Source organism: Melanotaenia boesemani, chromosome 6 (genome assembly GCF_017639745.1).
Source record: "Melanotaenia boesemani isolate fMelBoe1 chromosome 6, fMelBoe1.pri, whole genome shotgun sequence".
Lineage (NCBI taxonomy): Eukaryota > Metazoa > Chordata > Actinopteri > Atheriniformes > Melanotaeniidae > Melanotaenia > Melanotaenia boesemani.
Window position 1 is genome coordinate 26,490,857 of NC_055687.1, and position 14,425 is coordinate 26,505,281.

The 14,425-nt window shown below is 39.9% G+C and overlaps 1 protein-coding gene across 6 annotated transcripts in view; it reads right to left on the minus strand.

The window, feature by feature from the left end:
* Window positions 1–14,425, minus strand: part of LOC121641929 (RNA-binding motif, single-stranded-interacting protein 3-like) — a 175,867-nt gene that overhangs the window by 34,966 nt on the left and 126,476 nt on the right. For all 6 annotated transcript variants that reach the window (XM_041988322.1, XM_041988323.1, XM_041988321.1 and 3 more), the window contains 2 exons: window positions 4,527–4,684; window positions 3,583–3,662 (listed from right to left, as the gene is read on the minus strand). In XM_041988322.1, the coding sequence (XP_041844256.1) occupies window positions 3,583–3,662; window positions 4,527–4,684 (238 nt within the window). The remainder of the gene's footprint in view (window positions 1–3,582; window positions 3,663–4,526; window positions 4,685–14,425) is intronic.

A 14,425-nucleotide genomic window follows, 5' to 3' on the forward strand; every position in this document is an offset into this window, starting at 1 on the left:
AGTTAATAAGACGATTTCCTAAAAGTTGGGAAACTGTAGTCATGCTACTGGCCTGTTACCAATTAACATAATTACTTGTCCAATGCTCATCCAGTTGATTTAGATTTTTTCAATTATTTTTACCAGTCTGTTTTTGTCTCTATTCCAATTTGCCAACGTGTTGCTGCCATCAAATAATAATAAAGAAAAATTAATATTTTTCCAAAAAATGGTTAAATATCTCAGTGTTGGGATATTCTGTGTATTTTCTATTTGGAATAAAATATTGGTTTATGAGATTTGCATTTCGGTTTTACATTTTACAAAGTGTGCCAACTTTTTTTGTAATTGGGGCTGCAGAAGAATTAGCACAATGTGTGTGTGTGTGTGTGTGTGTGTGTGTGTGTGTGTGTGTGTGTGTGTGTGTGTGTGTGTGTGTGTGTGTGTATTTAGAAGATCGGTGCAGAAAGTGCAGGATTTTATTGACTTGTATCAGTTCACAACCACACATAACCATAGAAGAAGAAGAAAAAAAAAAACAAACATTAAAGAGATTAAGTGAATACCGCTGGCAAAGACAAGCATTGCGTCTCTTTTAATGTGGATGTTCACTCTGACGAGGCTGTGTTCTGATCTGCAAATAGTCAGACCAACAAATCGTAATCGTAAAAAAAGTTATGTATCAATAACATCAACATATGTTTGTACTTGTCTCCAGACTTGCTTTGACTTCATAGAGTTTAGACATATCGTACAGGCAGAGCTTGCCACTGCGAACATGGTACCAGAACTGACAGCCTGCTACAGAGAGAGCAGTCAACAAGCTCAACAAACTCAGCACGCACTTCACAACTGAGAAGCAGACTCCACACTAGACACTAGCTGTTGCTTTCCAGAGGGGCAATAAACCTCAGCAGACAACGCAAGGGCTAAATGGATAAGAGAAAAGTTTCTCCATTTCATCAAAAAACAAACAAATGAAACAACAACAAACAAAAACAATAAACCACAGTTTGATCTGGATAATGTTGGGGTTTACAGCCTTTTGGAAAACATCAAACCAAGACAGGCTTTATTTTTACACCAAGAAAATGTAAAGACAGTTGTAGCCTAATTAGCAAAACAACTGTCATTACAGTTAAAATGTTAAAAGTTTTAAAAGATGACAAAGCTATATTTATTTTGTAATGTGATTATTTAAAAAGGTTAAATAGAATTTCACTGTAGAGTTGGGTGCAACACATTCTTTCATGCATGCATCATCCCTCTCTTCACACTCCATACTTCCCTCACATAGAATGGCTCACTGAATAACAGTTGGATAAAAAATATTCATGTTGTTCTGCTCCTCTGCTTCTTCGCTTCATTTTTTTTCCTTTCTTAACACAAGATTGACTATACACAGACATGCACATGTGTTAATTTAGTTTAATGGCTTTCTCTTCTTATGTACATGCTTGGATGCAGCTCAGTCAACAGGAATTAGTCTTTTATTCTACTTTTTTGTATGAAGCATACATATTGGAGTGCAGTAGTGTAAGTTTGCTGTTCTGTAATATTATATTCTAAAAAAGCTTTGACTTAAAGCAAAATTCTGAGATTTTCATTCAATGTGACAGCATTACATAGACTTTTTTCCTTACTGCCTGCTCTAAATGACTTCCTGTGTCCCTGATGCATAGTTAATCTTCTCTTTACAGTAACATATTTTCAGGCTGCATGTGGTTACAAATGGACTCAGTGAATGACAAAATTTAAGTTACCGAAACAGTAACTAATCCCTGATTTCCACCGGGTGCATGTGTGGCACGTTACAGCTGTACCACGGTTTTGATCTGAACTCCGTGGCGTGGCAATCTACACAGCGCCTGTGAGTGCAGTCCACCTAGCAGGATCCGTGAGATCACGAAATCACAGGAGAGTTGGAGAATCTTGTGATTCTCCACTTCCAGGATAAATGTCTCATCGTCCATGATCATTAACTAAAATAGCTGCGAATAGCAGCGGAGGCCGCAACGTTGCCATAACATGCCACGCACGCACCCGGTGGAAATCAGGGGTAAGAATTAGCTTTAAGACTTTTAACCTGAATTGAATAAAAGTTTTGGCCAGTCCCTGGATAAGGCTGTCAGCTGCAGTGAGGTCAGGACTCCCACTGATTCCATGAAGAGTTTTTATTCACTTAACAAAATGATGTGATGTTTGTATATATCAGACAGTTTTTAAATGTTATGACGTATAAATATTGCTACAGTAATTCACAAGTACCTCTACTGATGCACATCTGTGTTATGGTGTTGCACATCTGTTCTTCCTTCAACCCTATTACCATCCATTTACCAAACCCTTCTCTTCTTTCTTTGAGCCAGTGTGTTACAAAAGCAACACGTTTTTGTTGTTTACTTGCAGGACAATCAGAGACAGATTGTTTGCTTTAGGGGACGTCTGCCTGTGTATGGGCATGTGCCTCGTATATGAGTCTGCCTCAATCTGCATCATGTGCAGAGAAAGACTTAATCACACAGATCTTCCTACTAAATCATCTTAAGGAGCCCTGAAGAGTGGGAGGGAAGGATAGAACGAGAGAGTGCAGAGATGATGAGGTATTATTAATGGTACTTGTGCTGCTTTGGCCTCAGACAGATGTACCAACAAAAGATGAAGATAAGCAACAGAAAACACACAACTAAAAAAAAAAAAAGAGACTGCTGCAAAAGTAAATGTCCATATAAAAGTAATAAAAGGACATGGCTGGGAGATGTGTTTTTTGAAAAAAAAAAAAAAAAAAAAAAAAAAAAAACAACTGTAGTGTGTGAGGGAGAGGCAGGCACCCCTAAGCAAGTGCTCAGTTTCATGTTACACACATTCAAACTTGTGCATACACCCTGATGCCATTTATTTGTGTTTCATTGTTTTTGGTGATGTACTGATCTGGAAAAGATGGATCCTATTTAGTTGGTTAATACATTCTCTCTTTCTTTCGCTCTCTCTCTCTCTCTCTCTCTCACTCTCTGAGGTGATTTTGAAGATCAGCACGATCATGGAGGCCTGCCCATGAATGTTGCTGAGAAGGGACTGGTGTGCTTAATTAGTTTGGCTAGCACCAACCAAGTGGCCTGAGGAGAGGGGGGAAATTGGGGAAGAAGTAGTTAGTTTGTTGCTTTTTTTTTTTTTTTGTATTGGTTGTTTTAATGGTTTAAGTAAATGATTAAGGTGTGATGTAATTTAGTATTTTTTGTGTAGTGTTTAGAGCTAGTTTATATTAAATGTTTTTAAGTGTCACAGTTTTAAATACTCTCCTGTGTTGGGAACTGAATGGTTGTGGCCATAGACTACATATACTTGGTGAGGAATGTGGATCCTAAGAGAAACAAATCCAAGCCAAGACGTAATGAGTAAAAACCAGACCTCTGCCAATATTGGAGTCACGTGCTTCTTTCTTTTTTTTCTTTGGTTGTGCACCTCAGTGGACGTTGCCATTCTACATTACATAGTGATTTACAGTTGCATAGCATTTTGTTTTAGTATGGACTAAAGACTGATTTCTCCACCACATTCATTAAACAGCAAATCCTTACAAAAATGAAATCTCTTGACACCTACCCGTCATGCCTGGAGGGGTTTTCAAAAATTTCCCATTGAAATTTTGAATCACTACATCGCACTTCTCTGTTGACTCCATCCTGTGGCAAAGAAAAAGAAAAGCTGGACTTTAGAAAAATAATCTCTTCATGGTAGAATTAAATAAGCACAGAAGGTTTTATGGCTCTTTGTGTGTGTGTAAAAATCTATGCTTTGTCTGCAGATGTGAACACTGACCGAAGTGTCCTATATTTCCGTCAGTTTTCTCCATATAAGAGCATCAGTGCTTGGCCTTCAACGTATGCCTGTGAAAAATGCCTTGAGTGGGCTTGTGCATGTCTTTGTGTTTGTGTGTCTGTGTTTTCTATGGGGTTTCCTCTCCTTTGTCCCAGTTTAAAAGCTCCATTCAGTCTGATCTGTTGCGTGTCAAGTCCTCTTTGTCTGCCCCTATTCAGTTCTGCTCACCCAATCACAGCTCAATGACTAATTGCCTGCTTGGCAAGCAAAAGCCAGTGTGTCACTGTGTACGTGTGCATGCCTGTATGTGTGCAGAGAAAAACGGTTAGTGAGGGGAGATGTGTGTGTGTGTGTGTTTGGAATGTGAGCATGTCTCTGACTGGGTTTCAAATTTTTCCTCATATAGTCAGTGACCCAGAATGTATCACTGACTGCATTCTAATCACTGGCACACTCTACGATGTAACTGAGAAGACCACACACACTCGCACTGAGGGTGAGGAGGCCAAGGGTGCAGTTATGTGGAGTTGCATCATTGAAACTAAAAGTCCTTGGGTTGTAAACGGCAGTGCGTAATATTAGTATGATATTGCTTACAGCATTTATCTGCAATAGGCGAATGCTTATCTTAGACAAGTGTGAAAACTAGTTGGATGCAGCACTGCATGAAAAGCATGAGGTGGAAGGTAGATAATCTTGTAACTCTCTGGGTGGAATTGTGCGTATACCTGGCAAAGCCGACTCCTCTACTCAGGCCATTGGCGTCCCTCAGTATCCGTGTGGAAATGACATGACCAAAGGGCTTTAGCATGTTCTCCAGCTCCTGCTCATCCATTGACACTGGCAGGTTGGATATGTAAAGGTTTGTGGGGTCCTGTTCCTGTTGCTGTGGAAAAATGAAGATGAGGGAGTGGTTACCATCAGCTTCAATAGCAGCTGTAAAGCAGAAGCTGAAAACGTAATCATTTCAGCAGGAGTTAAACTCTAACTTAAAATAAGGGGTGCTAGGGGGCTGTAATAAATGCTGGTTCTCCTCAAGGAAAAATGGAAAAAAAAAAAGATATGTAGAAACAATTAATTCTACTTATTAATGATAATTATCTTTAATGATTAAAGTACATAAAACATTAATATCTCATGTAAAATGAACTGATGATGGCTTAAGGATCAAGACTTTACACTGTTGTTCTATATATAAAATAGTACAATAGTATTTCCAAGCTTAAAGTTAGCTTGGCAGCTGTAAATGCGTTGAAGATTGTGCTATTTTTTTCTTCTTCCAATATTTCAGTGTAAACTTTCTGAACAGAACAAGAGGCAAATGCTTGAACATTTCTTTGAAAAAGCATTACACTTGCTACATGCTCAGAAACCCCATCCTTTTCATGTTTCTAAATAAGTACAACTCCCTTTAAATGAACCTCTGCAGGAGACCAAAGTGTGCTTGTAGTGCTTGCAAACTGGATGCAGGTAATGGCTTGATGGAGGGTAATCTATTTTACAGGACCTGCGACAGAGGAAGAAGTACAATACCTGCATGTTTTATAAAGCTCAGTGACACCAATTCAAGCTATTACTTCATAATTTTGCAAAAGCCATTCAGATACACAGCCCCCTAGAAGGCTTCTATTGCTGTAAATAGTTCTATGATGTTTCATAATAGTTCATGGCTGTGTTGACTATTTTTTCCTGCCTGTATACTAATGATGCCTAGATATTTATGAGAAGCTTGGCATTTAATAACTTTGCAAATCTTGATGGTAGCTTGAATGCATGACTGCGGCTTGTATGAGACTTTTTGAAAATGCCACACACTTGAATTTGTAAATGGTAAATTCTATCATCAGTGCCCAGAAACCCAACATTTTATCCAGCAGCTCCTGTTTACTGTTCATACATTTGGTCCCACTGCTGAAAACGTACAAATGTATATACATCCTGTTGTAAGCTGTATACATAAGATGCTAAATTTGATTATAGTAGTAGGGCAAACAATAAGTGTGTATCTGTGTACGTGTGTGTGTGTGTGTTTAACTCTTTCCAGATGAATACTTGTCTCTGTAATGTAAAGCTGCCCCGTGGGACTCATTTTGAACGTAAATACTTCATTTATCCACAGTTGATTTCTTTTCCTTCCACCAGAACTGTTTAAAGAGAGGAAGATTAAGTCCTGGATCAAAGTGACCAAAGTTGTCTTTATAATATGCAACTCAAAATAGAAAGAAGGGTTCAACTGAAGAATGCTGAAATATCTTACTTTTCCCAATGGATTCTGAATATCTCCCTGCACCAGTAAGAATCTTTTTCTTTGTCAGTGTCCAGACAACTACGCCAGCATAGTTGTCTTTCCACAAGAGGCAACTGGCCCGTGGATATTATCTTTAACACTTGTGTGCGTGTTTGTGTGTGCTCACATTTATGAAGGCGGTAACAGATAAAAGCAGAAACACCAAAGCCAAATAACGTAACAGCTGTGGAATCTGTCATTGGTCTTAAATTTATCTCCATGAAAGAGCTTTGTCATTGGTACACTTGCTTCATACCTGGGTAAAGTAAGTTTCACCACTTGTCAGAGAGACCTCATTGAAATGTTTTGGAGGGTTTGGAATAAACGTTTAATCTGAGTCAGGTATCAGATGGACAATAAAAGTGCTTTTGCTGACTGTATTTGTTCATTTTGTTCAAACAAAACATATTTCTTAATATTTGCTCAGTGATTAGCATGAAAAAATGAAACATCCCAAAGTGCCATTGCTTCTTTTCTGCAGCTCAGCATAAAAAAAAAAATAAAAAAAAATCTGAGAAAAACTAAGTAAAACTGACAGTGGCTTACTTGTTTTGACAGTTTGAGATTGCAAATAGTCAAAATCAAAATCAGCTACAAAAAGAGCTTCTAGTAACATCTTTTAGGGAATTGTCAAAAATCCACAGGGCTGTGGATTCTTTCCCTTCGTAATCGTAATGGGAGCATATTAGGAAAGGACAATGTCAAGCATGAACAGAAAAAAATGGCTCACTATAATATAAGCAAAACCTGCTTCAGATTTCATTTAGTTACATGAAAAATAGATTTAAAAAACTGAACCTATCCCTAAATTACTGTGAGCGGTGCTATTTTGTCAACACACTTCTTACTCGTCAAGAATTCTCTTATTATCAGAGCCTACAGACATGTGTCTGACAATACAGTCGGCTTCCTACTTCGCTCAAACAATTGTTCCATGGGACTCATATTTATGCCTTGTGACAAGCCGCAGCACAGTGCTCCAGAAATAATGGGCAACAACACTGCGTTAAATCCTTAGCTGACACACTGTGAATTTATATATAACAGCGAGAAAGCTATTACAATAGAAAGACGATGTAAATACAAATGAGAAGATTCCGTGAAATAGTCTAAAGCTAATAAGGCTAAAGTAAGAATAGGTACTGCTGCACACCCAATTTACAGGAATTCACCTGAAATCCCGAGTGTATCTCAAACACATCAACTTGCCATGTCCCACAGTTGAAAGTATTTTAGCTGCAAATTAGCTCCAGACTGAATGCTGCGCATTACACTCTCACTGTGGCAAGAGTGATAAAATCCTGATCCCTTTGTTACAAAATAACGAAATGGTGAAACTGGAGATTTCCCATCCCTGTGGTCTGTGTGGTTAAAAGCTAATTTCATCCAAAAACAATGTACTTTGAACAAAATCTCACAGTGATTTGTTCAATTTCAGCAAAAGAGGTTCAGCTGTTTCCCCACATACAGTAACATTTTCTCGACTGTTCTACTGTAACAAGGGGAACTGATGTAAATTTGTACAAATAAGGGGATGCCATAACCTTTCTATTGCCTTTCCAGATGCTGACAGCAATGGATGCCAGTACTGTGTATTTTTCTGCCTAAAAATCCTTAATTTTCACCATTATTCAAGATGATGAGTAGAAAAACACCAGAGGCATAGTGAGGAATTGTTGAAATCCCTTCGCATATTACCCAACCATCTTTAGACACAGTTCAATATAAAACTAATTTATCTGCAGTACACATGGGATGTGAACTTTAGTGCTCTAGAGTGTCCAGATGTGAATGAACTCTGCTTGACTTTGCTTAAAGTTACTGTTTGCTCGAAGTTACCTCACAGTGATATCTCACTCTGCATGTTGCAAATGACTCAGCTGTCTGTCTTTCTCTGCCCCTTTGTCACTCTGTGCCTCTCTTCCTAACATCTGTCATGAGGTGGAAACAGCTTCACACCAACTGTGCCCGCCTGCCAGCCAGTCAGCTTGTGTTTTCAGCCCCATTAAACCACACTGCTGCATCATTACAGCAGGTCTGTGCCTCTTATCCTGTATACTTCCTGGTTACTCTGCAATGCAACAACACCTGCTGAAGATACAGAGGGTAAAGTGAGGGCAAAGCATTGGTTAATACCAGTGGAATATGCCAGCTTTGTCTGTAAACTAGCATGCATGGTTATGGGACAGTACTTGAATGTCACAGTTCTTTGCATTCAGTTCACATCTCAAATAGAAACGCTTCACATCAAAAATGGTCCATTGCAGCATCTCACTGTTCTGACAGGAATGAACAGGTATTCAAAATGGATGGAAAAACGTAGAAAAGTAATGTAAATACACTAATAGTGAAATACTTTGAAGAGAATCTCAGAGCACTTTAATAAAGATGCAGGATATGATTAAGAAAAGCAGTTCTTTTATGTTTCCAACTTAATAAAAGCCTGCTCATTTCCTCCTTTAATACATCTTCGCTTACCTATCCTTTGGCCTCCATTTGCCCACCTCTTTTATACATTCTCTTTCCCCAATCTTATATTCACCCATCTCCTCCATCCTTTCCTCTTTTCCCTACTTGTCATTCATGCCTTGTCTCTGTAAGATTAAAACCTAATCTCCTTTAATGGCAGCATTGCTGTCTAAAACACTTCCTGAATGCTTAGTTAATATTTAAAGAGTGGAACTTTTCCTTTCCTACTTTCTCATTTTCTTCCTAACCTTCATATCTCCTTCCTCTTCTCCTTCCTGCACATCTTCATACTACCCTCATCTTTATTTTCCTTTATTTCCATTCATCACTCAGAGTTACCTCTTTCTCTCTCTGTCTTTCATCCTTCCTGTATCTTTTTCTTCCTCCTCAAGCTAAGATCTAATCTTTCATAATGATTGTCTGGGTGTCTAAACGCTCTCTAACGGCTTAATCAATACTTAATGAACATATCATAAATACTTTATGAACCCTAAACCTTGAAATCCCCAGGGTTTCATTAACCATGGAGATATATGCTTTATCCCCATCTTCACAATGACTGGAGGGCTGAGGAAATCAACACTAGATACTGATTACCTTATCATTCTATCTTTGGTCAGTTCATATTATCGAGGAGGTAGTGGTGTTAGGCTGCTGCTACTGATTCATATTGTACATGTGTGTCCAGCCCTGTCATGACAAATTGTGAAACAGGCAACAAAGGGAAATCCCTTCACTTGCAATGAACTGATATTAGGCACATTTTTTGTGACATCGAGCAAGGCACCACGCTTATGTCTTTAAAAGCCTGCTGATTGAAAAAAATATTTTTCTAGCTTACCAATCAGTCAAACCAATCAGTTTTTATTTAAAAAAGTTTAAAATCAACATGAAACATGTTTGATACACTTCACAATTAAATGGAAACAGAAGTAAACATACACAAGGAAAAACATAAAACAATAAAAAACAACAAGCAACAGCAATGGTTAGAGTCCAGTAGAACAATCAAAACATCCCAGTTCCTCCCTGAGTTTTAAGGCTCTCTTGAATACACCAAGTGCGTCTGCCCCCCACACTAAGCTGGAAGACGATTCCGTAGGAAAGGAGCCTGATGGCAAAAGGATCTATCTCCCATTTTGCTTCTAAAGACTTGCAACCACTAATAGCCTGGGTTCTGGGAGTGCAGTGCTCTGGAGGGGCAATAACGTACTATGAGCTCTTTAAGATAAGCTGGTGCCTGACCATTAAGGGCTTTATAGGTTAGGGGGGGGAGTTTTAAACTCTGTTCTAAATTTTACAGGAAGCCAGTGCTGGAAAACCAATACAGGAGGTATATGGTCTCTTTTCCTGGTTCCTGTTAATACATGCGCAGCATTATTTTGAATCAGCTGGAAAATCTTTAGGGACTTGTTGAGGCAGCCTAATAAGGAATTGCAATTCTCCAGTCTGGAAGAAACAAAAGCATGGACCAGCTTTTCTGCATCATTTTGGCAGAAGATGTGTCTGATGTTTACAATGTTTCATAAATGAAAGAAGGCAGTCCTAGAGATTTGTTTATTATGGGAGTTGAAGGACAGATCCTGATCGAAGAGGTCGCCCAGGTTCCTTACTTTGGTGCTGTGGGCCAGGGCAATGTCATCCAGGGCAGCTATATTATTAGATAATCTCTGAGGAGATAGTCTCTGAGGTGTTTAGAGCCAAACATGATGACTTCAGTTTTGTGTGTGTTTAATTAAAGAAAGCTGCAGATCATCCAGATATTTAAGTCATTAAGACATGCTTAAAGGCTAACCAACTGATTCGTTTCATCTTGTTTCATTGACAAAAACAGTGTCATCAGCATAAAAATGAAAGTTGATGAGTGTTTCCCAGTCACATTGCCTAACGGTAGCCTATGCAAAGTGAAAAGATTTGGTCCAAGCACACAACCTTGTGGGACCCCATATCTAACTTTTTTAATGTAAAGAGCTTTCCCGATTAACATGTAAAAACTTAAATCTATTGGATAAATAGGATTTATACGAACTTAATGTGGTTCCTTTAATTCCAATTAAATGTTCTAATTTCTGTCACAGAATCTGGTGGTCGACAGTGTCAAAGGCAGCACTAAAGTCTAACAAGACTTGGACAGAGGCTATGTCCACACGGCACCAAAGTTGATTCAGGTGTGAAAATGGTAGCGAAAACGAGGAGAAAGACTACAAAACATACTACAAGGCTGTGTTCATCACACTAACATCATATCCTACAGTTGTGGGATTACGCTGTCCTCACAATACCACAGACGATAAAGGTTTCAAACCTATCCACCTTGGTACCTGGTACCTGGTTTCAGATATGTTCGGATTTATGGAGGCTAATCCCTGGTTTTGTGGGGATGAAAGGGTGGATTGCTAAAATACTTTTGTGGTTTTACTGCAGTTCAGTATCGTGGGGACTGCCCCAGAGAGGAGACCTTTGTGTGACACCATTAAGAGGTCATTTGTAACTTTCACCAGTGCTGTTTCTGTGCTATGATGCACTCTAAACACTGATCTATGTACTCGATGTGAAACAATCCATTTTTCATAACATTGTGTGGAACTACAAACAGAAAACCCGTCACCTCACTCAGCTTTTCCAGGTGCGCAGGGAAACCTACAGTAGCCACAAAGAAATCAAAAGATCTGCCCAAGAATCAGTGTTTAGTTAGTCTTTTCTGAGCTACTGTACTATTACAGCAGCTCAATATGGCAAAAGTTTTACAAAAGGAGATTTGTGATGTTTAGGAGTGTGTTTATAGGAATTTTTGGCCATTCCTCCAGAAGGACATTTGTGGAAAGGGCCTTTCCCAAACTCTTTCCCAAAATGTTGGGAGCATGGAATTGTCCAAAATCTCTAGGTATGCTGAAGCATTCAGAGTTCTTTTCACTGGAACTAAAGGGCCAAGCCTGGGTCCTGAAAAGCAACCCCAAACCATAATCATACCACCACCAAATTATACTTGGCACAATGCAGTCAGACAAGTACGATGCCCAGACTCCATCAGATTGGCAGATGGTAAAGTACAATCCATCACTCCAGATAACATGTAATGAAACAGAAGCGAGGAAATTTTACAACTGGACTCATTGCACAGGTGGCATCCTATCACAGTACCACGCTGGAATGCACTGAGCTCCTGAGAGCGACCTATTCCTTCACAAATGTTTGTAGAAACAGTCTGCATGCCTCAGTGCATTTTTATACATGTGTGGCCATGCAAGTGATTGAAACATCTGATTTCAACTATTTGGAAGGGTGAGTCAATACTTTTTGTCAACAAATTGTGTATATTTAATTACTCTAAACAAGATGCTAGAAGTTGAGCAACTGGCTCAAATGTCTAAACCTAACAAAAAGTGAAAGTGAAAAGAAAGATAGTAGGAACAAAACTAAAATCTAAAACTTTTGAAATGCACAGAGTTGGACAGTTGTCAATTTCTTGGATTCTGTTTGTGCATAAATCTACTGCCACACCCTCCAGCCTCTTTAAACTTTGATTTCCTCTTATAAAAAAAGAAAACACTCTGTTAGAGTGAGATGTGAGGCTGCACTCCACTCCAAGAGGTGTTTTTTTTTTTTTGCGTCCATTTACATGAATAAAAGATCAACTGAGTGTCCAAAGATATGAAATTTGTGACAGCCTCATGAAGCTGCTGAGACTGCTTTTAGTACAGACAGAATATGAAGTAGATGACTTTCCAGAATGCCATTTTAATTACCTGTACAGGAAGTGGATGTTCTCAAAGTCATAAACATTTCATCACCATCACTCAACATTGTACTAATCTGTTTATTATTATTATTATTATTATTATTATTATTATTATTATTATTATTATTATTATTATTATTATTATTACTACTACACTGGAACTATAGCGTATTTTCTCCATGCGTAAGTAGGGAAACCCAGACTGCCCCCTCCCCGGCCACATTTACCAGCTCATCCGGGGGGATCCCGAGGCGTTCCCAGCAGCCCCGAGATGTAGTCTGTCCAGGGTGTCCTGGGTCTTCCCCGGGGCCTCTTTCCAGTGGGACATGCCCGGAACACCTCACCAGGGAGGCGTCCAAGAGGCATCCTGACCAGATGCCCGAGCCCCCTCATCTGGCTCCTCTCAATGCAGAGGAGCGGTGATTCTACTCCGAGCCCCTCCCGGATCACCGAGCTTCTCACCCTATCTCCAAGAGACAGCCCGGCCACGCCGCAGAGAAAACTCATTTCGGCTGCTTGTATTCACGATCTTGTTCTTTCTGTCACTACCCACAGCTCGTGACCATAGGTGAGGGAAGGAACATAGATCGGTAAATCGAGAACCTTGCCTTTTGGCTCAGTTCCCTCTTCACCACGACAGACCGATGCAAAGTCCACATCACTGCAGACGCCGTACAGATCCGGAAGCCTTGGCCAAGCTCTGACACCGGTCATACAAGGGGGTCCGGCACTCCATACTCCTGGAGTACCCCCCACAGGAGTCCCCACGGTCGAACGCCTTCTGCAAGTCCACAAAGCACATGTAGACTGGTCCAGCGAACTCCCATGCGCCCTCCAAGACCCCGAAGAGAGTGTAGAGCTGGTCCACTGTTCAACGACTGGGATGAAAACCACACTGCTCCTCCTCAATCCAAGGTTCAACTATCCGATGGACCCTCCTCTCCAGCACCCCTGAATAGACCTTACCAGGGAGGCTGAGGAGTGTGATCCCCCTGTAGTTGGAGCACACCCTCCGGTCCCCCTTTTTGAAGAGGGGGACCACCACCCCAGTCTGCCAGTCAAGGGGAACTGTCCCCGATGTCCAGGTGATGCTGCAGAGGTGTGTCATTTTCTCCATGTGTTTGTGTGTTTGTTATCTCCAGATTTTAGGATGCAAAAACTCTGTGCAGTCATTAGCTATCGTGGCTTCTCCTACCACTGCTATTCAGATGACACTCAGCTTTTCCTTTCCTTCCCACCTGACGACACAACCGTCTTAATGCAAATGTCAGCAAGCCTTGCTGATATCTCCGCATGTATGAAGGATCGCCACCTTCAGCTAAATCTGTCCAAGACCGAGCTCACTGTCTGTCCAGCCAATCCTTCCTTACCACCAAAGATAAACGTGCAGCCTGACTAGCAAGCTTGTGCCTACGTCTCCTACCAGGAAATTTTAATGGTTAATTTGATTTCAAGACCTGGTGTGAATTTTCGTTTCACCTTAAGAATTCAAACACAGCATCTTCACACAATACAAGGTTCATTTGAAGCCATAAGAGTAATTTCTACATAATCTTGACTAAATAGACGGTTGCATATGCTGTTTAGACCACAAAAAAAAAAAAAAAAAAAAAAAAAAAAAAAAAAAACCACCCCAGGAAATATGTTTATTTAACTTTAACAGTGCTTTCTTCAGTCTTCTCACGCAATTGCATTTTCAACATGTTTTCTTCCTTTCTCATCTTTCACTCACACTGTCTCTAATGTGCATTAAAAGGCAGTAATTCATCAGAGTCTGAACAGAGAGCAATGCTTGCTGCATATCAGTCTGCATGCTGCTTGTCTTCCAGTCGTCCAGAGCTGGAATCAATCACCCAATCTTGAGATGCCAAAAACATCCACAAGGGTCAGCCATAGAAAAGTGAGAGTGAAAGACATGCACATTGAGAAAGAAAGAAAGGGTAGAGGAGGACATGCCAATAAAGAGAGAAGGTCTGGTTAAATTCAGAAAACATTTCCTTGACTGAATACAGTTCAAAAGGGTCTCAAAAGTTGAGCAATTCAGCCTCCCTTGAGTGTAATTTGGAATGAAAAAGTAAGTGTTGTGAAATGTTATTTAGTGTTAGTGCTGATAGATGCACAGAACAAACAAC